Source organism: Prionailurus bengalensis, chromosome E4, assembly GCF_016509475.1.
Source record: "Prionailurus bengalensis isolate Pbe53 chromosome E4, Fcat_Pben_1.1_paternal_pri, whole genome shotgun sequence".
Lineage (NCBI taxonomy): Eukaryota > Metazoa > Chordata > Mammalia > Carnivora > Felidae > Prionailurus > Prionailurus bengalensis.
This window is the reverse complement of record NC_057360.1, coordinates 10,398,039-10,423,587: the sequence shown is the minus strand read 5'-3', so window position 1 is coordinate 10,423,587 and position 25,549 is coordinate 10,398,039. Positions and strand designations below refer to the sequence as shown.

Below are 25,549 nucleotides of genomic sequence, written 5' to 3'. Positions count from 1 at the left end.
CCGACCCCCCCCCCCCGCCCCCGCCCCCGCCCATACCACCCCGTCAGGAAGACCACTGGGAAGGCTGGTCCCATGAAGCTCCTGGCCTGGAGACTCTCGGATGCGTCAGCCTGAGTTACACTTACAGGCTTCAGGCCAGGAGCCAAGGCCCGGCGTTCAGGAGGAAATGATTAGGTTTCTCTGTGCTGAGGATGTGGACTTTGGGTGTGGAGGCCTGTGGTGTGCCAGTGCCCTTGCTTAAGGAACAGGAAGGGTCCCCTGCCGACCTAGGAGCAGAGGGGTGTCGTTGGAGGTGTCGCTACTCAGCACCCTCCTAACTCAGGGCGAGGGATCACTGAGGGGGAGGGGTGGAGGGAGAGGGGCAGCCCTTTAGTGAGGGAAGAGAGGTGCCCTACAGCCCTGCCTCGTAGCAGACACTGGGGTAAGGCTGAAGACCAACTATAAGCAGAATTGTCCTTGGGATATGGTCACTCAGCGACACTGGACGTTGAGCGTGTGTAGCAGGGAGGACGGCCGTGCCACCAGCCGCACCAGGAATGGATGCAAGGCCAACGGAGAGGAGGGGGAGGGTCCGGGTAGCTGCTGGCCGAGGCGAGAGACTCTCCTACACTGTGCATCGCTCTACGGCCCTCACACCATCACTCCTCCCGCGGTGTCCCCCGGGATGCGTGACCGAGCTGGCTCACGGTGCCCCGTTCCCCATCTAGCGCCATCATTCCTTAAGGATACCCTTAGAAATTGTTTTGCTTTAATTTAATTAATTTATTTATTTGAGAGAGAGAGAGAGAGAGAGAGAGAGAGGAAGGGCGAGTGGGGGAGGAGGGAGAGAGAGAGATTCTTAAGCAGCCTCCACACTCAGGGCAGAGCACGACTCGGGGCTCGATCCCATGACCCCGGGATCATGACCTGAGCCGAAATCAAAAGGTCGGACGCTCACCCAACCGAACCACCCAGGCGCCCTGGAATTGTTTCCATTTTAATTAAGTTTAGACGTGCAGAGAAGTTCAAAATTAATAGTTTCCGTATACGCCTTCCCCAGCTTCCCCAAATGTGAGCATCTCTCATAATCAGAGTGCAGTTGTCGAAACCAGAAAACATGAACATCGGGGCAATACTATTCTCTACTTGAAGGCCTTGCTTGGACCTCACCGGTTTCCCGCTAATACCCTAGGTGGAATGTTCAGGTTTCTCTTCACGATCTCGCACGGCATTTCGTTGTCATTTTTACGGAGTCTCCTGCAGTCTCTAACAGTTCGGTGTTTCCTGGCCGTTATGTGACCTTGACACCTAAGAAGAGTATTGGCCACTTTGTTGAATGTCCCTCCCTTTGGTTTTGCCTGACACTTTCTCATTATTGGACTAGGGTTTACTCACATGGGGCGGGAGACAAGAATACTACAAAAATGAGGTTGTACCATTCTCCATGTATCGTACCAATGGGGTTCTTGATCCTGGTATGAATCTTCTTACTGGTGATGCTCCCCACTACATTTGTGGGCATCAGCCCCCTATGTTCTTTTATACTTAGAAGAAAGAAATGATACATAGTTTTGCTGGGTTTTACTTAAATTGAAATGTTACGAAGGGGGAAAAAAAAAAAAGAAGGAAATTCTAAGAGTGGGAAAGCACGCGAGTGAGCCCCCTGGTGGCGCCTTCTGTATATACACTGAAGATTTGAGATCTTAAGGACTAGTCAGAGAGACTTTTAGTGTGATCGTATCCAAATTATAGATCTCGGTTGTCTCAGTATGCCAGTCTCCATTTACCATGTCCATTTTAAGAGCATACTCCCTGCCCTTTGTTCTGAGCAATTATATTCAAAGGACCAGAAAATCCTCAGAATAACCAAAAAACTTCTTTTTTTTCTTCATTTAGGTGAATTTCTTAAAGCCACCTTCTACTTTTAACTTTGATGAATTTTTCACCAAGTGTATGACTTTCATGGATTATTACCCTTCTGGTGACCATAAAAGTGAGTACGCTCCATGGACAAGAGCCTTGGCCTCTACCAGTGCTCAGTAGGGTCTTAACCAATGCCAAGGGCTCTGTTATAAGCGACCGGCCTCCTCAGTACAGCTCCCAGCGGCCCACAAAGGGGACCTTCCTCCCATTCCTCATGACCGTGATTCCAAGTATAACCCTCCTCAGGCCGTCCTTCTCTGCTTTGGCAACGACTCTTCTCCCTTATCTTCTAAACATGTACAAGTCTGCCGCATGATAAAAGGAAAAATAAAACTTCTGTAAACCCTACTTTCTGCTCCTAACTTTCACCACCAAAGTTCTCAGAAGAGTGATCTGTATGTCTGTGCCTCCTCCTATCTTCTCATTTATTTATTCACCCAATAAACTTGGGTGAAAATTGCATGTGCCTCGGGGGCGGGGGGGGGGGAGGTACGTGTTCACCTACTTTTCTGTCTTGAGCCCCTGACGTCTAGCTTCCAGCCACTTCTTCTGTCTACTGAGACTGTTTAGGTCAAGGCCACCAATGACCATCAAGCTTGCCAAAGCAGATGACCTCTCTTCAGGCCTCATCCTAGCTGGTTGGCCTTCAGTTACCCTCTTTTTATGGACATACCTTCTTCTCTTCCCTTGGGTTCCAGAATATTCTTTCCCAGTTTTGCTTTTACACCTTACGCCACCTGTTTTCAGTGACTTTGCTTACCCTCCTTCCCATTCCTTAAATGTCGGTGATTCTAGGGATCTGTCCTTGACCCCCTAGTCTTCTCTGCTCACATTTTGGAGACCTATTCTATGTATCCATGCTTAACTTCCCTAGGACTCCCAGCAGGCTGGGACTAGGGTGAGGAAAAAGAGAAGCCTAAGGCATGAAATTTAAGGAGGCACTACTCATGGTTTTGCAAGCTTCTTGCCCCACATAAGACCCAGCCCCAACTGCCGGCATTCAGCCCAGACTTTTGTCACGATTTCTAGACTCCTAAAAATACTGCCCATGGGTCATTTTCACTGGATGTCAAACAGGTACTCAAACATTAACATGTTGTTAAAAAATATGGTTAAAGATGACAATCTGGGTGATGCAAACAAACCGATGCTTCACGAGGTGTGGACAGTCTCCTTGTGGAGACCCGCAAAATGGGGTGGAAGGCAAGAAACTTTTATAAGAGAAAGATTAAAGAACAAGGAAGTGACAGACAGAAAATATCTGACGGGGGGGCGCATAGTCAACCTCGTTTGGGGTGAGAAGACCAAGAGTTGGCTTTGCATTTGGGGATTGCCTGGCTAGACGGACTGCATTTCTGGTCAAGTGAGGCATTTCCGGGGACTTGAAAGTTCTGAAGTTTCAGTTTGCTGACATGGTACCACAGGCTGGAGCAGCTCCATGTTGGGCCTAGAAATGTAGGTCAACAAGGTTTGAACACTGAGCCGCTTACCTTTCCCTAGAAATCGTTTCTTCCTCCAAACCAGAAACTTCAGAAACATATTTTCTTTGATTATTTTGAGTTTATTTGTTTATTTTGAGAGAGACAGAGACAGCGTGAGTAGGGGCGGGGCAGAGAGAGAAGGAGAGAGAGAGAATCCCAAGCAGGCTCTGCACTGTCCTAGCAGAGCCCGATGCGAGGCTCAAACTCACAAAAGGGCAAGATCATGACCTGAGCCGAAACAGAGTCGGACGCTTAACCGACTGAGCTACCCAGGTGCCCCAGAAACATCTTTGAATCACCCTTCTTTTTCATCATCTACATCCGGGTCATAAATATTTTGAACATCACGAGTAGTATATTGTACTTGTACTAAGCTGTACTATGTAATGGGGCAGGAGGTGGGGTAGGGGGGAAACAGTAGGAAAATTGACCAGGAAAGGCCAAGAACCCAAAATCTCCAGAGATGGAGAAAGTCCAGTGATACTCCTCAAGCTTTACCTCACCCCATCTCCCAGATCTTAACGGTGCCTTCAGTAAAGGGCTCCTTCAGGCTTGATTTTGGGCTTTGCGGTGTCACAATACAATTCTGATACTAACCACCTGGACTCGGCACAGATTTCATGGGTTACGTTCTCTCCAAGACTCTCCTCACTTCAGACACCGGCAGCAAGCTCCAGGGTCACCAGGCCACCTGCACTTCTGACCAACTGTCTATAAACCCCCAGTGCTCCCAATAATTTACTGGAGTGACTCACAGATCTTAGGTGCTATGCTTATGATTTTGGTTTTATTGTAAAGGACACAAATCAGGACCAGACAAATCAAGAGACACATAGGGTAAGATCTGGAGGGCCCCAAACATGAAGTCTCTGTGTCCTCAGGATATTTCACCCTCCCTGTACATCATTGTAGGATTACCAACCAAAGACAGCTCATCCAAGCTTTGGGTGTTCAGTTTTTATTGGGGTTTTATTAAGAACGCATGGTTGATTGAATTATCGGCCATGTGGTTAAACTCAACCTTCAGCCCCCTTGCCCTCTTCAGGGGTCAGAGGTCAGGCTCATATCACATGGCTCAAAGTCCCCACCCTTTCCTCACATGGTTGGTGTTTCCAGCACAACTAGCCCAATCCTGAGACCTCATTAGCATAAATTCAGCTGTGGTCCAAAGGGCCCGCCATGATGAACAAAGACAATCCCATTACTTGAAAAAGTCCAAAGATTTAGAAGTTACTTCCCAGGTACCAGGAGCAAATACCAGCCAAAGTCTTTATTTTACTACAGGCACACATACCTCTCCATAACCATTGCCACTACAGTAGCCTAGACCTTTATAATTCCTGCTCCCTTGCCTCTCTCCACAGTCTGTTTCATATCATTTCTTCTTCATTTCCAGTACTCACATGGGATTCCAGCCAGACTAGAATCTTTACCACAATTCCTTCTTTTGTCCAGAAGATATGGGCTTTTGTTTTTTGTTTTGTTTTTGTTTTTTTAAGTAGGCTCCGTGGAGCTCAACATGGGGCTCAAACTCAAGACCCTGAGACCAAGAGTCCCATGCTCTGCTGACTGAGCCAGCCAGGTGCTCCCTAGAAGATATGTTTTATCTTGTCAATGGCGGGTCTGACTCTTTTGTGCTATTGAAGGAGAAAATGCAATAATTTTCCCCCATTGGTTTGCTATGTACTTAATTTAACAAAATTCAAGAATGGCTCGCACTCAGTCTATCTCTCTCTCTCTCTCAAAAACAAAATAAAAACATTTTTTTAAAAATTAAAGGAAAAAAAAAAGAATCCTCATTGGATTTCCCTTGGTTCTGCTTGGCTGATAGGTATCCCAGAGTCCCCTGACTGAACCATAAAGACCACTGTCCGAGGGAAAGGGGACTAGGAGACTCCGGTCCCCAGCACTGCAGACCACACTTCCTTTTCTGACCCCGCCCCTCCTTCTGCTCTCTTAGACCTCCTGAGACTTGCGTGCATGCTGGAGTCCGATCCTGAGCTAGAATTGTCCCTCCAAAAGTATGTGATGGAAAGCATATTGAAGCAGGTATTTTCGCAGTTTAACATATTGGCTTTTGGGGTGTCAGGGATCCTGGACAACTGGAAAGATCAAGAAGACCAGTAGCTAGTAAAATATTTCACTGAACTAAAAAGAGATGGGGCCAACGTTCTCCATGTGTAGGTGACTTAATCACATTGGTTTTTCAGATCAGGATACTTTTAAGAGTTAAAGGAGGCATGGTTCACTATGAGTTAAAGAGTTAAAGGCACCCTTTCTATATGCCAGTTAGCAGAAAGATCTCAAGTGAATTCACATTGGTACCATGTTTCTCTAAGTCACTTACCTTAGATCTTGAGCTTCGAGAGTTAACAATGCAAACAATGAGAATGCCCAGAACTACCCCCACCCCCTAAAATTTTCCCTTTGTGTTCGCTTAGATCTGGGCTCTCTTAAATGTATTAACGCACGTGAATTAGAACTCTCTCGCCACTCACCATATGCCAGGCATTCTGCTATTTCGTGTGTTTATTCTTCACAATTCTTGCCAAATATCTTCAGCCTCATTTTACATGTGAGAAAACTGAGACCCAGAAGGATACCAGGAGCTTTCCTAAGGTTATAAAGTAAGAGATGCAGCCAGGGTCTGAGACGTAGCCGTTGGTTTGCCATGCACGTAACTTAACAAAACTCAAGAATCGTGATAGGCAGGCATGATTTGGGACCACTCTCCTTTCCCTGGGCTTGGGCTGGATGGGCGTGGACGGAAGAGGGGAGCCGAATGACATATATACCTCCCCAGAGACGCAGGGGCGTGTCGTCACTGGAACATCGGACTAGGAGCCCGGAGATTTGGGTTCTGTGTGACCCTGGGAAACTTAACATTATTTCTCCACGTCTCCGTTATCTAATCAGTAAAGAGAGGATCATTAATGCCTATTTTATCTCATTTGAGGATAAGGTGGGGTAGGATGTGAAAGTATTCCTGAAGGTCCCAGGCCGTGAACGTACCAGGTTGGATTACATAATAGGCTGTTCTTATCCCTAACTTGTAAGGGAGCCAAAAGGAACAGTGCTTGTCTCTTGTTATTGTGACGGCTCCTACTGGCCCTAGGGAGCTAGCCGTTGGGGCAAGGATGTGGTTGCTGGCCAAAAATGAGCAAGCCTGTGAATTCACGTTGAAAGAGATTTTGATAGAGCAGATCTCCATCTGCTCCACTTTGGGCTGCCTCCGCCATGTCGTACGTCGTGCGTTCCGGTAACTTCAACTCCCCAGAGGATCGCAAAAGGCCAGCGGCCTTCTTGGGGGTGGGGTTGCAACAAAGAATCCACTGCCAAGGATCCGGGTGAAAGAAAGCCGCTCTCAACTCTGCAGATCGATGACAAACAGCTTCGGGGTTACCTGTCGGAGCTTCGCCCTGTGACCATTGTGTTCGTGAACCTGATGTTTAAGGACCAAGACAAGGCAGAAGTCATCGGCTCGGCCATCCAGGATGCCTGTGTGCACATCAATTCTGTCCTGAGGGTCTCCCGAGGCCAAATCAACAAAGTCTTCATGTTTGACAAGGTAAATGTGAACTGAGGGGCGGAAACCTACCAATAAGTCAAAGTTGGCATTCACACCTATGGACGTTGGTGAGAGGGAGAGAACAGACACTTCTCACCTAAAAACATCTGTCTCTATTTGGACTTCTAGAAATAGCTTGTATGGTGGATATGGCCCTTACTGCGTGCCACCCATTATTCTCAATACTTTACACGCATTAACTCATTTCCTCCCGCGGGACTACTCTAAGAGGTAGGTGCGGTTGTTGTAGTCCTCATTTTACAGATGAGCATCCTGAGACAACGCGAGATTCAGTTTTGTTCATGGTCATCCCGTTAGTAGGTGGTGGGCCGGATTCGAGCCCAGGCAGTCCGCCTCCCCAGTCTCTGCCCTCAAGCACTGTTGCCCGACTAGCTCTTGCCATGTGCACATCTCCAGCCCAGCGTATAAGGCATCTCCTGCAGACTTTGGGTCACGTGTCTGGTAACTTTCACGCTCCAGAAGCCTGTTTCCAATATTCCCTACCTGCCGTGTCTACACCTCCAGTTCCCCTTCCAGCTTCAGCAGGGGGAGGGAGGCTGAGTGGGGTGGAGGGGCACCTGTAGCTTCTGGGTGTTTGGTGTTTTTTTTTTAAGTTTATTTGCTTATTTTGAGAGGGAGTGTGTGGGAGTGGGGAGGGCCAGAGACAGAGGGAAGGAGAGATTACCCAAGCAGGCTCGAATGTCAGCGCGTAGCCCAAGAACTCACAAGCCGTGAGAGCGTGACCCGAGCTGAAATCAAGAGTTGGACACTTAATCAACTGAGCCATCCAGGTGCTCCACTTCTGGATATTTTTAATCTGCTCCTTTAAAAAAATTTTTTTAATGTTTATTTTTGAAAGAGAGAGAGAGAGAGAGAGTGCAAGCAGGGGAGGGGCAGAGAGCGAGGGAGACACAGCCTCTGAAGCAGCCTCCATCCAGGCCCTGAGCTGTTAGCACAGAGCCCCATGCAGGGCTTGAACCCACAAACTGCGAGATTATGACCTGAGCCGAAGTCGGATGCTTAACAGAGGTGCCCCTTTTAATCTGCTCTTAATAGGTTCAGAGAAAAACGATGTGGTTACCAAATTACCACAGAAGTGCTAGGAGAATTGATTCCCCGTCTCAAGTGTTTTGCATCGTAAGAGCAGAGCACTAAGTCACTGCCCCACATTCACTCATTCACTAATTTGAGAGCATTTATTGAGCATTTGGTAGAAAGGGTTACCCTCTGGTCTTTGCACAGACCTGAATCAGGACTTCCTTTATCCCATCAAGATAGAACCCAGCGCCAACTGGGATCTGACCCTTAGATTCTTTTTGGAGAGGGTTAAAGAAATCGAGGCGTTCTCTTTTGCATTTCATCAGGATATGTCACGTATACAGACTGAAATTCGTAGCCCATCATCCTTTAATTAGTATGCTCTTTTCTTATAGACAACAGCATCTGACGCAGGTAATTGTTTAAGTGATTGATACTAGGATTGCAAAGCTTCAGAGTTTAATGTCTGCTTGGAACAGTCAAGTCTATGCCAAGAAAAAGCACTCTCAGTTTAAGCCACTATCCCTAAGAATAATAACAATATCTGAAAAGAACTTTAGAGTTCACAAAGTATAACTGTGTACCAAGTTTACATTATAAATGTATATAATGTTTTATATAAACTTACATATATAACATTAAGTTTATAAAAGTGTATATACTGTAAAGTACATATTTGGGGCGCCTGGGTGTCTCAGTCGGTTGAGCGTCCGGCTTCAGCTCAGGTCATGACCTCACAGTCCGTGGGTTCAAGCCCCGCGTCAGGCTCTGTGCTGACAGCTCGGAGCCCGGAGCCTGCTTTGGATTCTGTGTCTCCGTCTCTCTCTGCCCCCTCCTCTGCTCACGCTCTGTCTTTCTCTCTCTCTCTCAAGAAATGAATAAACATTAAAAAATACAAATAATAAAGTCTATATTCTATACAAAATACAGAATATATGTAATATACTATGTAGAGTATAGACACGCTGTAAAGTAGCCTGCAAAGTTATACGTGTGTATGTGTATGTGTATATACATAGAACCCTCATTTTAGGAGCCAGAGCGACCTTCGCAGGTCTATGTCATATCCATTTGCAGATCGATAAACTGAAGTTCGCTGCGCGTAATTGACTTATCCAAGTTCCCACACTTGTGAAGCGGCCTGAGAACACAGATTTTCTGACTGCAGAGCGGGTGCCTTTTCCACTGCTCTGTGCTGTTTTCTCAGATTTAAACTTAGCAGCGCGTAGTGTAAGACCTTGGCCGCAGGGGGAGAGACAAGTGGGTGCCCACAAATAGCCCAGCACAACCCATTGTCTCTGGAGAAAAGCAAGCCCTCCTCAGGCTAGAAGTCGGAGGACGTTTACTAAAAATAAAATAGATGTGTGAGAAATCACGATCAAGGGTGACTCAGAAAGTAAGTGTTGCTGCCCTCCTTCCAGTAGCCTTCTGGCTGGTTCAGTTTAAATTTTTTTTTTAATGTTTTTTAAAATTCATTTTTGAGGGGCGCCTGGGTGGCGCAGTCGGTTAAGCGTCCGACTTCGGCCAGGTCACGATCTCGCGGTCCGTGAGTTCGAGCCCCGCGTCGGGCTCTGGGCTGACGGCTCGGAGCCTGGAGCCTGTTTCCGATTCTGTGTCTCCCTCTCTCTCTGCCCCTCCCCCGTTCATGCTCTGTCTCTCTCTGCCCCCAAAATAAATCAAAAAATGTTGAAAAAAACCCATTCATTTTTGAGACAGAGACAGAGCATGAGCAGGGGAGGGGCAGAGAGAGAGGGAGACACAGAATCGGAAGCAGGCTCCAGGCTCCGAGCCGTCAGCCCAGAGCCCGACGCGGGGCTCGAACCCACGAGCCACGAGATCATGACCCGAACCCAAGTGGGTTGCTTCGGCCACTGAGCCACCCAGGCGCCCCTGGCTGGTTCAGTTGAAAGATGGCCCTCCGCCAGCTGGGTGTGCTGACTCTCTCCCTCACAGGGCTGCTCCTTCCTCTGCGTCTTTGGTTTCCCTGGGGAAAAGGCTCCTGACGAGGTCACTCATGCCTTGGAAAGTGCTATGGATATATTTGACTTCTGCTCTCAGGCTCACAGAATCCAGTGAGTGTTGACCCTGTTCCCATCTGGTGGACCTTGACCTTTTTGGTAGCACATGGGGAGATAGCACAAACGGTCAGGGGACAGGAGGGCAGGAGAGGGCTGTCGTTGACTGGAAGCCCTTCTGTTCACACTCATTCCTCGGGGCCAACCCAGCCTTGATGCAGCCATAGAGGGACGGGGAAGGCAAAATGCAGAAGAGGACACTCTTAAAAAGTCAACACATATCAGGTTCGCAAGAAAACCTACTTGGGTTGCCTGTCTGTGCTCTGGCTTCTTGGCAGAGGTTGAGCTCCCAACACCACATGGAAGACTTGAGTTGATTTGGAAAAAAAAAATTGTAAGCTTATGTATTTAGTTTGAGAGAGTGAGTGGGGGAAGGGCAGAGAGACAGAGAGACGGAGAGACGGAGAGAGAGAGAGAATCCCAAGCAGGCTCTGTGCTGACAGTACGGAGCCCGATGCGCGGCTCGAACCCACAAACCCTGAGATCGTGACCTGAGCCAGAACCAAGAGTGGGACCCTTAACTGGCTGAGCCCACCCAGGTGCCCCTTGAATTGATTTTTTTCCTTCACATTTATTTATTGTTGAGAGACAGAGCATGAGCAGGGGAGGACAGAGAGAGAGAGGGACACAGAATCCAAAGCAGGCTCCAGGCTCTGAGCTGTCAGTGCAGAGCCCGACGCGGGGCCCCAACCCAGGAATCACTAGATCATGACGTAGGCCGAAGCCAGACGCTTAACCGACTGAGCCACCCAGGTGTCCCTTGAGTTGATTTTTAATAACTGAGAGATGCAGTGAGTCCTTGGGTTGGAAATTTATATACTGATCCGATCTCAAGATGATCCACTCAATAGTTAAGCTGTTAAGAAGGTCAGGTTTAGCATCCCCAGCCCGGGCTGCCTAAGAGCCCAGGCCCTCAGGTTTGCCTTGCCCGAGCACCCCAATGTCCCCAATTCGGGGCTCTACTTTAACAGGTACCACCCCCCTGGCTCTAAGCATTTCTGCCACGTCAGCCCCTCGTCATCCACCTATGCAGCCACCCTCATGTATTAACTAAGCTAGCTTTTGACGGCCACACACTACATCTGAGTTCCTCCATGGCTTTGTTCTTTCTCACCGTAACAAACATCGTTGAGTTGGTTACAATGCTTACAGTGTCACTCAGCAATTCAAGTCCACCTGCGGGGGTGAGAGGTTATTTTCCAGAAAAGTGGCTCAGATGGGTATTGAAAAGTAGCAGGAAAGGGAAGTGATTTGTCACTTCTGAGAACTCAGTTCTGCGTCTCAAGCTGTGCCTCCTTCGCACGTCCGGGCCCTGGGCAGTCGCCCTAAACTCCCCACAGGGAAGACAGTTACTTATCGAAACGCCTCCCTGCCCCCCTGCCCGTTCCCCTGCCCCGTTCGTCATCGTGTCCCCAACCTCCCCACTTTCTCTCCGCTCAGTACCTTTCCCTTACAACTCTCTTGCTTTCTCCCGGATGCCAGTACCGTTTCCATCGGCGTGGCCAGCGGGATCGTCTTCTGTGGAATCGTCGGACACTCTGTGAGGCATGAATACACAGGTGCGCTGAGCTAACTCCTCCTCTCTCCTCGCCTTGTCCTCCGGCCTTGGGGGTGGAAGGATAGCTAAGGAGACAGGGGCCCTGCCCTCTGAAAGCTTGGAGCCTTCCAGGAGGAGCCCAGCCACGTAGCTTTGCCCCTTGGCAGCTCGTTGCTTGCAAAGTGTGGGTTTCTGAGCTGTGCATGCGTATCAGAAATAAGTAGTCGTTCGCGGGGATCTGTAGAGGCTGTAAGCGCATGGAATGAGGCCGCCTTTATAACCCTTTCCTGTGAACATTAGACAGTTACTCCTCGTAATTCCTATTAAAAGTCCCTAAAGAACATGCCACTTGGAGACAGTGTGTTCCAGATTGCATTCTGCGAGTTCAATGGCTCCTTTCTCCCCGGCCTTTGCCCTCCTCCCTTCTGTTTCAGTGATTGGCCAAAAAGTCAACATAGCTGCCAGGATGATGATGTACTACCCAGGAACCGTGACTTGTGACTCCGTCACCTACAATGGCAGCAACCTCCCAGCCTACTTTTTCAAAGAGCTTCCAAAGAAAGTCATGAAAGGTGTTGCGGACCCCGGACCCGTCTATCAGTGTTTGGGACTGAATGAGAAAGTGTGAGTGTGGGGCGTCGATTTTGCGGTATTTTTTTTAGTAAAGAAGCGGAAAAATGAGCGAAACGAATTTCGCTAATAAATAGCGAAAACCATCCGTCCCCCGTGCCCGATTTGAACGCAATTTATGAAAGTGAAACCGATTCCTTCCCCGGAACGAGGCCCAGATTTCCCAAATCCTTCGTCCTTCTCTATCTTACTGATAGTATAGCATCATGATAGTGGTATGAGCCCATCCTGCCCTCACTACTGATAATCTAAGGGTGATTCTTCACAGGTGGTGCAAACTGAACAGAGAACCCCTCATTTGAGTATCTTTTGGGACCCAGATGGACACAGCGGCCAACCATTAAGTATTTGCTGATCGTACCAACTATGTGCCAGGCATGGATGGGGCGAAAAGAGTGTGAGATCTTTTTCCTCCTCTCGGTCTTTAGTGAAATCTGTTCCCCAGAAGCCCAGCTTAGATACGTAGGGATCCCCTTGGAACTTAAAGTCCTTCAGCGGCTTCCATTTTCATGAGAATGTTCAAATCCCTCAAAATGACATACAACCATCTGCCTTTCCAACCGTATCTCCTCCTGTGCCCTCTCCTCTGGGCTGTCTAAATAGAGTGTCCTCCCCATCCCCTCCCCCCCCCCCTTGTCTACTGGGACAACCACAGTCAACTTAGCATTTTCCTCCTCTCTGTAACTCTACCACATACCCATCATGATTGCTGATCTGATACACATTATGAGCTTTTTGATGATAGTAGCTATTTCCTGTTCATTTTTAATACTCCCAGGGCTTGGCACATAGTAGGCACTCATTAATAACAAGTAAACGAGTAATACGGAAAGTGGAAAGGTATTTGTTCTTTATATTAGCGAGCTAGAATCTAGGTCTTAAAGGATCATATAACAGTACCAGGGCTGCAGTTGGTTCAAGGAGTCTTTATTATTCATCTTTGTATTCCCAGGGTTCGGCACTGTACTTGGCATGCATAGACCATCAATAAAATGCTGTGCGAATAAGTGAATGAATACTACTAATTTTTTCGTGTGAGTCCTTATTAAGTGTTAGGCGCTTTACCTCAAAATACGTAATTTATTCTTAGTATCAGCCACATCAGGGAGACGCTATTATTGTCTCCACTTTATAAATTTAAGAACTGAGAAATTCAGGACCATCTCGTCCCCAAGGCCGCCCTCCTCATAGTTCTTCTATACCATTTCTGCAGATGAGATAGTGTCGAAATGCACATACAAATACGAACAGGCCTGGGTCCTGCCCTGAAAGCTCACAATTTAATGGGGAAGACCAACACATACAATACGCCCCGTGAGCTGTGTATTACGCGGAAGTTGGTACGTGCTGTAACAGAGACGTAACACAACGGTATGGCAGTGCAGACAAGGGGATGGTCCACTTGACTAAAAAGTGGACCACTTTCCTTCAAGAAACAGTAGTGCGCAGCGGGCAAGCGTGTATACACTGGCCCGGTTATCGATACTGATTCTGTCAGTATTCTCCGTTCCTGCCACCACTCCCCATGGGATCTCGGGCAAATTAATTTTTTTTTTTCAACGTTTATTTATTTTTGGGACAGAGAGAGACAGAGCATGAACGGGGGAGGGGCAGAGAGAGGGGGAGACACAGAATCGGAAACAGGCTCCAGGCTCCGAGCCATCAGCCCAGAGCCCGACGCGGGGCTCGAACTCACGGACCGCGAGATCGTGACCTGGCTGAAGTCGGACGCTTAACCGACTGCGCCACCCAGGCGCCCCAATCTCGGGCAAATTAAATGCTCTGCATCTCAATTTCCTCATTTGTAAAATGGATATAATCGTACCTTCTTCATAAGGTTTTTGTCCGGGGTAAAGGGTGATACGTGGGCGGAGGACTTGAAACCGTGCCAGGCACACAGCATGTGCTCACCAAATCAGCGTCTGGGCACTTGGAATTTTCTATATTTCCGTGTTCTCACTCTAACATCTTTTCTTTTCTTCTCTTCAGCATGTTTGGTATGGCATACCTCATCTGCAACAGAAATGAGGGCTACCCTTTGCTGGGTAGGTAGTAAGCCGTGATTTTTAAGCTTCTTTACTGAACTATAACAAAACATACAGAAAAGTATACCAGCGTTAAGCGTGCCTCCTAACGAATGATCACAAAATGGGCGTGATTACCTTCCAAGCGAAGAAATGGAAAAATAGATTCCTGTGTGTGTCTTTTGGCGAACACACGTACGTGTTTCTGTTGAGGCTTGGGAGATGGTTTGGGAGATGATACCAAATAATTGTCCAAAATGGTTGTATTTACTTATATGCTGACCCACGGTGTTAGGGGAGTTCCTCATCCTCACCAACAACTTCGTTTTAAGTCTTCATAATTTTAATGACTCTGTTGGGTGTGTGGTAGTGTCTCACTGTGATTTCCATTTGTGCTTCCCTGATACGGCTGAGTTCCTTTTTCATATATTTGTTGGCCATTTGGGCATCATCTTTTATAACGCGTCTATACAACTCTGCTGCCTATTTTCCAGTTGGGTTGTATCTTTATTTTAGATCCGTTGGCATTTTTTGTATATTCTGGACACGGGTCCGCTGTCGTTTGTGTTTCTTGTACGTAACTCCTCCCATCCCGTGCTTGCCTTTTCACCCGTTAGTGATGTGTTTGATGAACAGAATATTGTATTTTAGTATAATCTAGGTTATATAAATCTGGTCTTTGACAGTTAGTGCTTTTGTACACTGTTTAAAAGTTTTCCATCACCCCAAATCGTGAAGATCTACTTTTGAATCATGAAGATCTTCCAGAAACTTTGTTTTTACCTTTTACATTTAGATCTATGATCTATCTGGCAATGGCAGTGATGTTTTTGTGATTCTTGGTGACAGGAAGCGTATCAAGAGAAAGCTAACTTGAGACGAGATTAGACAGGGAAGGGGGCCTAAATGAGGTAAGGATACACCCTCTGGGGGAAGAGACCGTCATGAAGATAGGCCTGTGGAATCTGAAGACAGCCATTTCTAGGAACACTTGTAATTTTCTTCTGTTAGATGAGCATCCCTAAAAGTATCATCGTAAGTTAAATCCTGGTCCTAACTGTGTTAGGACAATCAGGAGGAGGCTCTGTCCCACACTTTGGGGGGGATATCAGGACAGAATCTTGATTTCAGCAGAGCAGAAAGAAGGCAGCAGTTCCAGAACTGAAAAGGGTACTTGGATCCTCAGTAGTGTGTTTTTCAGAGTCTAATCACTCCTTGTAAATACAGATTCCCAGACACTTGAAGGCTGGAAAGGAGAAGGAATGCTCACTCTCACCCTCCTCCGAGGCCTTACTGCCCGTCCTACCTACCATATGATTGTTGTCACGGCGACTGACAGCAAATGGAAGTCCTAACCCCCTTGTATAAGACCAAGGACTCCATCCGACCGCCATAGCAGGCCACATTGGCACAATCTGCTTATGTTTCCCAATCTGGTCTGGGCGCCTCTTTGCCCTGATTCCATCGCTGTGAGGTAAAGATCAAGCCCACACAACCTTTCCTCATCGCTCTAGCCAAAAAGAAACTTGTCGGAGGTGAGGACTATAGGAAATACCCTTTTTTTTTAACAAGAGTTCCTGAAAATGAAATCGTATATGCTAACAGCATAGATGTTAACAAACCTATACTCAAAAAGTGTCCCAGATATTAGGGCCTCGTTGGGAGAGAAACAAGGTGACGTGACTTTTCTGAGTGACCTCCGTGAGGTTCAGGCCAAAGAAGAGTGTGACGCATCTCACAATACTGAAGTTCAAATGCATTTGCAGAGAGGGAACGTTTCCCCCAAATGAAGCAGTGAAATCTGCAGAGTGGTTCTCGCTGAATCGCCCAGAAATTTGCCTTACCACGTAAACAGTCGGCTGCTTTGTATAAAACATCTAAGCTTAGAGTAATCATCCTGGTTTTCGCTAGACGTTAGATAACACCGGGCTATGTGTTTGCTCTGTGAAGGGGTCCAAAATGGTCCCACCCCCACCCCCGCCAGCAGTGACCAATCCAGCAAAGAAGAAAGAACCAGCCCTGAAAGGTTCCCAAAATTGTGGGCTGGGTTTCAGATCTCAGGCAGGCTTCCTATTACATATATTTAAAAAGATGTAAGAAACACATGGCGAGCATGTGTTGAGTTTCACAATCAGAAAAAGACTATATTTTATAATGTAGGTTGTTCCTGTGATAGAAATAATCTACACATGACTTTTGACAGCAAGTTGAATTTTCTTAGTACGGATAATGTTTCCAGTAGCCCTGAGATAAGGAGCATTTCTCATAGAAGAGAGCAAGTTTCTTTCACAGAAGTAGGAATAAAAAATGTTTTCCATAATTGTTTAACGTGGGAACCCTAATTGAATAAATTTATTTCCCAATGTAATAATCTATAGATTACTTCTCGTGTGCTATAGAGGAAAAGAAAAAGAACACAAGCGCCAGGGTCAGACAACCCTGGTTTCATTCTGGGTTGTGTAACCCAGGCAGTTTGCTACCTTAAATCTCCGTTTTCTACACTAAAATTAAATGGACGTTATAATGAGCGTTCTAAGAATACTTGGCCTCACAGCGTGTGGGGATCAGATAAGACTGTAACTAGAAAGCTCCAGAGAAAGGTTTCAAAAACTGTTAAAGTGCACAATCTCTCAAGAAAGGTCATGAGCAATTCCATGGGAATTCTAAAGGTATTTGTAGGAGCGTGATCACTATGTGTTTTTTCTGTATATGTCTCGACTACTTTATGTTGATTAGGTTTGCTCCCTTTTTAAAAAATGCAAATTACAGGACGTGATAAGGAGATCAAATACTTCATGTGTAGCATGAAGGAATTTTTGGTGTCCAACTGCAGCCGAGTCCTAATGTATGAAGGATTATCAGGATATGGAAAAAGCCAGATACTTAGGGAAATTGAGTATCTGGCCCAAGGTGAGAACCACAGGTGAGTGTCGTTTCTTGAGAACTCAGAGATTCCTGATGTCCTTAAGAGTTTCACTTATTGTCATGTTCCTCTCCTCGATATAATTGGCCTTTTGTTTTTTTTTTTTGTTTTTGTTTTGTTTTTTTTTTTTTCAACGTTTATTTATTTTTGGGACAGAGAGAGACAGAGCATGAACGGGGGAGGGGCAGAGAGAGAAGGAGACACAGAATCGGAAACAGGCTCCAGGCTCTGAGCCATCAGCCCAGAGCCCGACGCGGGGCTCGAACTCACGGACCGCGAGATCGTGACCCGGCTGAAGTCGGACGCTTAACCGACTGCGCCACCCAGGCGCCCCTATAATTGGCCTTTTGTGAACTACCCACAGTCTATCAGTTCCTGGGTGCCATGCCCTCTGTACTAAATAGGTAATAGATGATAAACAGATTGAACTAAGAAAATGAGAAGCTGGGCTGACCCCTGGAGATCCTGCTTGAATGCCAGGCGGGGCTTGGATAGCAATATTTTAAAGCTTCCTAAGTAATCCCAGTGTGCGGACACTTTGAGAACTCCTGGCATGGACGTTGGGGGCAAGATCGGGTCAGCAGAACAAACAGAAATTTATCCAGCTGGAGATAGAGAATGATAGGCCTCTGGATTCTCTCTCCTTTGGAAGGCAGAGCTAATGTACTTATCTCACCCGGTTCATGTGTTTTCATACAAGAAATGTCACGTGGCGCCTCACGGACAGCGTGATGCTCAGTGGCGGTGACGGTGACTGAGATGACGATGGTGTCCCATGTCCCTTCACCATCGGACCTCAAGCCTTTAAGGGGAATATGCTTAGAAACCTTACATTACCTGTATTTCTACTCTTTTTTTCAATGCCAAGCCTGCGAAAGGCCAGTTTGTAAATATCTTTAACGTCGCTGGTTATTCATAATAACCAGAAGACATTCATGTATTCATTCATGTATTCCGTCACTTATTGAGTACCTACTGTGTTCCGGGAACTGTTGAGGGCTGTATTTGTTTGCTAGAGTTGTCATAACAAAGAACCACAAACTGGATGGCTTCACGAGCAGAAATGCATTGCCTCCGGGTACTGGAGGCTGGGAGTCGGAGACCGAGGTTGACAGCTGGGTTAGTTCCTGCTGACGGCCGTGAGGGACACTCTGTTCCGTGCCTTTTCCCCTAGCTGCTGGTGGTTGGCTAGCAATTGTAGGCTTGTAGAAACATCACCCGATCTCTGCCTTTATATAGTGTTCTCCCTGTGCCTTGTCTGTGTCCAAATTTCCCCTTCTTAATTTTTTTTTCAACGTTTACTTCTTTTTGAGACAGAGAGAGACAGAGCATGAACGGGGAAGGGTCAGAGAGAGAGAGGGAGACACAGAATCTGAAACGGGCTCCAGGTTCTGAGCTGTCAGCCCAGAGCCCGACGCGGGGCTTGAACTCACGAACCGCGAGATCAGGACCTGAGCCGAAGTCGGACGCTCAACCGACTGAGCCACCACCCAGGCGCCCCCAATTTCCCCTTCTTATAAAGAAACTAGTCATTTTGGATTAGGGGCCCAATCTATGCCGCTACGTAACTGCTCCCGGAAGAGGAGAGAGAGACGATGAAAATAGGATCGGTGAGGACGGTGATAGAGGTGTGCAACCGGAATACTGCAGAAGCTAGGACAAACCCAACCTTGTGTGTAACGCAGCCTTGGGGCTCCAGGAAAGATTTCCAGGAGGCTGCACCTGAGCTGAGATTTGCAGACACGCAGGAGACGAGGGGTTACCAGGGGCTGTGAGGAGTGGTAAGCTTCCAGGCTGGGGAGATAGCCCGCACAAAGGCACGGGGAGAAGAAACCACTCTGGGTGTTCAGGGAAGTCTCACCAGTTCGTTGGTAGAGGATGGACTGCTGGGCAGAGTGGCAAGAAATGGCACACTGAGACCCGGAAAAGGCTTGTATGTCACAGAAAAGAAGCGTAGGCTTACACCTTTTGGCAATGGGAGCCACGGAAGACTTGCAGATCGGAGAGAGAATTGGCATCGATCCCGTTACGTCGGGCTTCTGTAAAGGTGGTGCGTCGAATCATGGCGCTAGGCAAGGGTAGGAGCATGTTACGCAGCAGTGCGGGTGAAAGTCTGAGGGCCTAGAGCAAGGTGGTGGGAGTGGGGCCATAGAAGAGGGCAGAGCCAGGGTCAGTTAGGAGGGCTCAGGGACATAGCGGGATGAGGGGGTGTATCTGAAGCAGGAGTAACGAACAGCTTCCAGATAATATAGGCAAGTTCGGTTGTAACTGACTACGAAACACCGGAGCGTTCCTTCGTTCTTTCTTGTTTTCGAAACATACGTTTAAGAACTCTCTTCTGCTTCTTGGCTTTCTCACGAACAGGACTATCGCCATCGCGTTGACTAAGATCAGCTTCCATCAAAATTTTTATACCATCCAGATATTCATGGCCACTGTACTAGGTCTCGATACTTGTAAACATTATAAAGAACGACAGACCAACCTTCAAAACAAAGTCAAGACACTGTTGGACGAGAAGTTCCACTGTCTTCTGAATGACATCTTCCACGTCCGGGTGAGTCACTAGATCTGACACCTGCAGGGAAGAGGGACCAGGGCCCGCGCAGCGACCCCTGCCTGAGGTCTGACGCCGTAGCGTCTCTTTGCCGTTTATCGCCTTTTTCCTTTCTCATGTGGAGAATCTGGGTGATGAGGAGATGGTTCCCAAACGTCTTTGAATGAGCATGCCCCCTCCTGAGACATTGGAGGTATCTAGAAATACCATACTCAGAAAAATCCCAAACCCGCTGATTCGCTTTGCTCTCACCTTCCCATCATAGCTACTCTGGACTAGCTGGTCCAGGAGACCGCCAGTGCAAAGACAGAGTATGCCCCGTTACTTCCTGTATCTCACTGGATTCAGTGACATCGCGTGTGACAGCCGGAAGGGGCGCCATGAATTAGCTAACGCATGAGGACTCGATGGCACAGAATGGGAAAGTGATTCGCCCCGAGTCACACAGCTAGTAGCGCCCGTTGCTATGTTCCCGTACTTGATCTTCTCCTGATTCTTTGTACAGTTCCCTATTTCACGAGAGGTTTCCAAGATGACCACCTTCAGAAAGCAAAAGCAGTTGGAAGCACTGTTTATGAAGATCTTGGAGCAAGTAAGAGCAGCTGGGGGTCGAGTCGGGGGCAAGGGCAACTGGGAGGTGGCCGGAGGGGTTCAGACGCCACCGGCAAAAGGCTTCGACCGGTGTGAGAGCTTTATCCTAACACAGCCCGCGTCTCGTTCTCCTTTCTTCCTTCCAAGCCTCAAGTCAAGAGTCCGTTCAGAATTTAGCTGTGCTTGAAAGGGGTCCCTTTAACATTACTCCCGGGAGTCTGGCTTCTCCTTGAGACCAGCCCTTTTTTCTTCTCGCTCTGTGAGAGGTACACTATGGCCAAGGGGTCATGTGTGGAGGCTCCCTAGTCACGCTACCCACATTTGTTTTTTTTTTAAACAATTTTTTTTTAACATTTATTTATTTTTGAGACAGAGAGGGACAGAGCATGAACAGGGGAGGGGCAGAGAGAGAGGGAGACACAGAATCCGAAACAGGCTCCAGGCTCTGAGCGGTCAGCACAGAGCCTGACGCGGGGCTCGAACTCACGGACCGTGAGATCGTGACCTGAGCCGAAGTCAGACGCTTAACCGACCGAGCCACCCAGGCGCCCCACGCTACCCACATTTGAACCCGCAGGCCTATCACTTGCTACCTGGGTAACCTTGTGCAAGTTGACTTGCCTATGCCCTTGTTTAATCATCTATAAAATAGGCAGATAGCAGTACCTGACTCACAGGGTGGTGCAAACACACTTGGAACGTTGTGTAGACACACTTGGAACGGCGCCTCTTTGTCAGAAACACCCCTCCCCCTGCCCCCCGCATCTTACCTCGTTCCCTGAGTAACCTCATGACAATTCACCGTATGTGGACGATCACCAGATTTCTTTTCGAGTCCTCACCTCGTTCATAAGCACCCAGAACCAGCTTTCCAAGAGCCTTCCATTTGCAACACGTGGATGTAGAAACTCGCGTTCAGTTCAGCGTCTAATACTAAATTTTATGTTTCCTCCCGCAGGGCCCCTTCTTCCTCATTCCGATCCTTGATTTAGCTAATGGCAGATTCATTCATGCATCACTTGAAATTAGCTTTGCTCTCTTCCTCATCGGTTGCCATTTCTACGACAGCTACTCAGTTCTCCCTGGGAATGTCTCCTCCCTCTCTTCTGCTGTCGTTCAAGTTCTGTCACTCTGGACGACTTCCATGGCTTCCCAACTAGGCTCTGTGCCTTAGACCTCTCCTCTCCCGTTCATGCTCCGCGTAGTTGCCAGAACCTGTGTAAATTGCGCCACCCCGTGCTTTATGCTGTCCACATCACTCCCAGGGCTAATGACGTAAGTCAAAAGCGTTTTGGTTTTTTGTTTGTTTCTTAACCTGGAGAAATGCTATTCGTCCTTCAACGTCACTCCTTCGGTGAAAACTCCCAAAGCACTGATCCTTCTTCCACCCTGCTTCTGTAACACTTTGAACATATTTCTTATTATATTTGCCATACAGTATTACAAGTTGTTCCTTATATGGGTGTCTCTGCCTCTCAGGCGATTGTGGGTTTCTTAGGACAGGGAGCCTGATTCATTTGTGTATTATTATTGCACAGCACAGCGTCTGGCACATTATAAACGATCGGTACAAGTTTGTGGCATTGTCTAAAGTTTATACCACCACTTTCTCCTTCTCCGCTTCGGGCAAATAAGCGAGGCATTATGAGTAATTTCAAAATGTCAGACTCTGGACAGTTGATGTATACAATTGCTGAATCATTATCTTGTGCGCCTGAAACTAACCTAACATCGTTAAATTGTACTCGAATTAAAGTCTCTGCGGAAAATGAAACAAACAAAACACACGGGTTTATTACTTCGGCACCTAAAGATCCCAAGGGACTTGGGTTGGGCTTAGGAATTGGTTTAGTCGCTGGCTTTTGTTTGAAAACTTCTCAGTTGTTTCTGACACACCGCCGAGTTTGGAAACCACCGCTAAAGCTACGCTTTAAGCACCAAGACAACTGTCCTTAGACCATTTATTCTCCCGTGCGACCTTGGCAAGTTACTTAACTGAAATTTTCTCAGGGCGTAGCTTCAATAGTACCACTTCCTGGGAATGTTGCGAGGGGTGAATGAGTTAATTTCTAGAAAGAGCCTCACACGGTGCTTGGAACGTATTAAGTACAATGTAGATGTTGGCTTTTAGTCACATTAATTAGCGACCATCCAGTTCAACCTTCTCCTTTTAAATATGAAGAAACCAGGGCCCATGATGCACTATAGAATTCATGCTTTTTTAGTTCCTGCTAAAAAAAAATATTTTTTTTAACGTGTAGTTTTGAGGGCGAGAGAAGAGCATGAGTCAGGGAGGGATGACCTCACGAACCGCGAGACCATGACCTGAGCTGAAGTCCGACGCTTAACGGACTGAGCCACCCAGGGGCCCCTATCTGCCCCGTATTTTTAAAGGCATCAATCCAAAACAACACCAATGTGATGCTAACCTCCCCATCCGTTAAAATGTCCTCAAGGTCAATGAACGGCTAAATATGGTAACAGAATGGGGCCATAAGAGTAGACTTATCGTGTAAATGTGATAAAATGGGTCATAACACTTTATGAGATTATCTTACAAAATCTGAAATTTTCAAGTAGCCTCTGCTGCTTTTGTTTGTAAAAATGTGGAGGGAACGAGTGGGTTAACCCAGTCTCGTCCCAGAGGGAGCCAAGAGGGGTGCAGAGCAGGAAGAGCGGGGGAGGTCTTCTCCATTTAGCCAGCTCACACAGTGGAATCCAGGGTGTGCTCTGTAAGGGGCCGACACTAAGATGTAAACTCTCGCTTTGTTTCATCCGTGTAGCCCCACCACCCAGAACAATACCTGACCCTAGTAGATGCACAATAAATCCTTAATGAGTGCATAAATCATTCAGATTATTTGGGGGAGAGGTAGCGACCCAAGGAACGGGACAGGTGATCTGATTTCAAGGTACCATAGACCATACGTCAGGCTAGAACAGCACAAACGAGGTTCGTCTCCTTCATACCCCCGGGAGATCTTCATTTGTCCATAGATTAAAATGACTTGTGGGGGCGCGTGGGTGGCTCAGTCGGTTGAGCGGCCGACTTCGGCTCGGGTCATGATCTCGCGGTCCGTGAGTTCGAGCCCCGCATTGGGCTCTGTGCCGACAGCTCAGAGCCTGGAGCCTGTTTCAGATTCTGTGTCTCCCTCTCTCTGACCCTCCCCTGTTCATGCTCTGTCTCTCCCTGTCTCAAAAATAAATGTTAAAAAAAAAAATTTTTTTTTTAAATAAAAAATAAAATGACTTGTGGTAAACATATCAGTCATTTTTATGTAGTGGGTCCTTTCACCTGCTTACAACCCCATTTATCCTACACATTATCTTTACACAAAGCTCTGACCAAGTAAGAAAATCCATTCCAGCTAGCTTTGTCCCGATCCCCACAAACGCCACGTTACCGGAATCTAAATTAATACAAATTACCTGGAAGGAAGATTTTGATTTAGCCCCACAAAACTCAGTGGATCCACATGCAGACCCGCACACATGACTAAAAACCCGAAGTCCCACCGCACTTTTCTGTCTCTCCGCCTTGTGCAGACCGTGAAAGAGGAAAGGATTATTTTCATCATCGATGAGGGCCAGTTCGTCGACGCAGCCTCCTGGTCCTTCTTGGAGAAGCTTATCCGGACTATTCCTATCTTCATCGTCATGTCCCTGTCCCCCTTCGTTGACATACCCTGTGCGGCTGCCAGCGCCATAATGAAGAACAGGAACACCACCTACGTCACCCTCGGAGCCGTGCAGCCTAAGGATATCCGCAACAAGGTCTGCCTAGACCTCGATGTCAGGGGCATCCCCAAAGAACTGGACACGTGAGTAGCCTGTTTGTCTCCTGAGGTCCCGACCTCCGTGTCCATTCCCCAGGTCGAGACTTCGTGGGTTTCCCGAAGGTGTATCTACAGGTGTCCGTTTCAATATGTTCACTGGGCCCGCTGTTCAAGAGCCATTTCTCGTGGTTGGTAGGATAGACCCCGTTCACCTCTTCCTTGTTATTGACCTTGTTCACCTCTTCCTAACCCCGTTAGGTTGTCTCAGACGTTTGCTCGGTGACCTCAGTGTTGCTTCCCCTTCGTTGTGTTGGGTACGGGCGTTCTCAGTGTAGTCAGCAGTGACTGAGGACGTCGTCGTGGGCAAGTGTCACAAAAGGCAAACTGGGAAAACTTAGTATATGTGCTGCCGAAGCGAGCACCCCACTGGTAAAGTTTAAGGACACAACTTGTAAACAAGCAAGGTCCGGCAATACTGTTGTCTGGAATATTCTCCGTCTGTGGCAGGTGTTGAAGGCTGGCTCTTTACTCACTGCTTTCTGAGTGTCTCAGTGATGCCTCCACCGGGGCCCAGACCCCAGTTGCCTTAACGACATGGACAGTGCCCCTGCTTTGGTTGACTGTTTACAACACACCTTAGTATCTGCATCCTTCTTTTTTTTTTGTTTTTTAATTTTTTTAGTGTTTGTTTTTGAGAGAGAGAGGGAGAGAGAGCACGAGCAGGGGAAGGGCAGAGAGAGAGGGAGACAGAATCTGAAGCAGGCTCCAGGCTCTATGGTGACAGCACAAAGCCCGATGCGGGGCTCAAACCCACAAGCCGCGAGATCACGACCTGAGCTGAAGTCAGACACTCAACTAACTGAGCCACCCAGGCGCCCCTGCATCCATTCTTTCTAATGAGTTTGCCTTGCTTCTGGAGGAAAGATGTCTTGGACAAACTCTCATTTAAAATAACCCCAGGCATGAACTTGGCATGGTCTTTCCCTTTGTCTCTCACTCTGTCTCGTCTCTTTTTCTGTGTGTGTGTGTGTGTGTGTGTGTATAGTGTGTGTGTATATATATATATATATATACATATATATATATAGTGTGTGTATATATATATATATATAGTGTGTGTGTGTGTGTATATATATATATATACCCCTGTTTATGTTTTTAAAAAGAAATATTGAGGGGCGCCTGGGTGGCTCAGTTGAGCATCCAACTTCAGCTCAGGTCATGATCTCACAGTTCGTGGGTTCAAGCCCCACATCGGGCTCCGTGCTGACAGCTCAGAGCCTGGAGCCCGCTTCGGATTCTGTGTCTCCCCCTCTCTCTGCCCCTCCCCCTCTCACGCTCTGTCTCTGCCTCTCAAAATAAACGTCCAAAAATTTTTCTAAAAATTAAAAAAAAATAAAAAGAAACATTGAAAGGAGAAATCGGAAACTGACTGACATGGTTATTT

At 47.4% G+C, this 25,549-nt stretch overlaps 1 protein-coding gene across 1 annotated transcript in view; it reads left to right on the top strand.

Annotated features, from left to right (window-relative positions):
• ADCY10 (adenylate cyclase 10) overlaps window positions 1-25,549 on the top strand; it is a 74,140-nt gene that overhangs the window by 10,831 nt on the left and 37,760 nt on the right. The window contains exons 7-17 of the mRNA XM_043567652.1: window positions 1,876-1,972; window positions 5,344-5,432; window positions 6,760-6,951; window positions 9,943-10,061; window positions 11,547-11,623; window positions 12,036-12,225; window positions 14,221-14,276; window positions 17,025-17,178; window positions 19,543-19,735; window positions 20,241-20,327; window positions 23,873-24,147. Coding sequence (XP_043423587.1) covers window positions 1,876-1,972; window positions 5,344-5,432; window positions 6,760-6,951; window positions 9,943-10,061; window positions 11,547-11,623; window positions 12,036-12,225; window positions 14,221-14,276; window positions 17,025-17,178; window positions 19,543-19,735; window positions 20,241-20,327; window positions 23,873-24,147 — 1,529 coding nt within the window. The remainder of the gene's footprint in view (window positions 1-1,875; window positions 1,973-5,343; window positions 5,433-6,759; window positions 6,952-9,942; window positions 10,062-11,546; window positions 11,624-12,035; window positions 12,226-14,220; window positions 14,277-17,024; window positions 17,179-19,542; window positions 19,736-20,240; window positions 20,328-23,872; window positions 24,148-25,549) is intronic.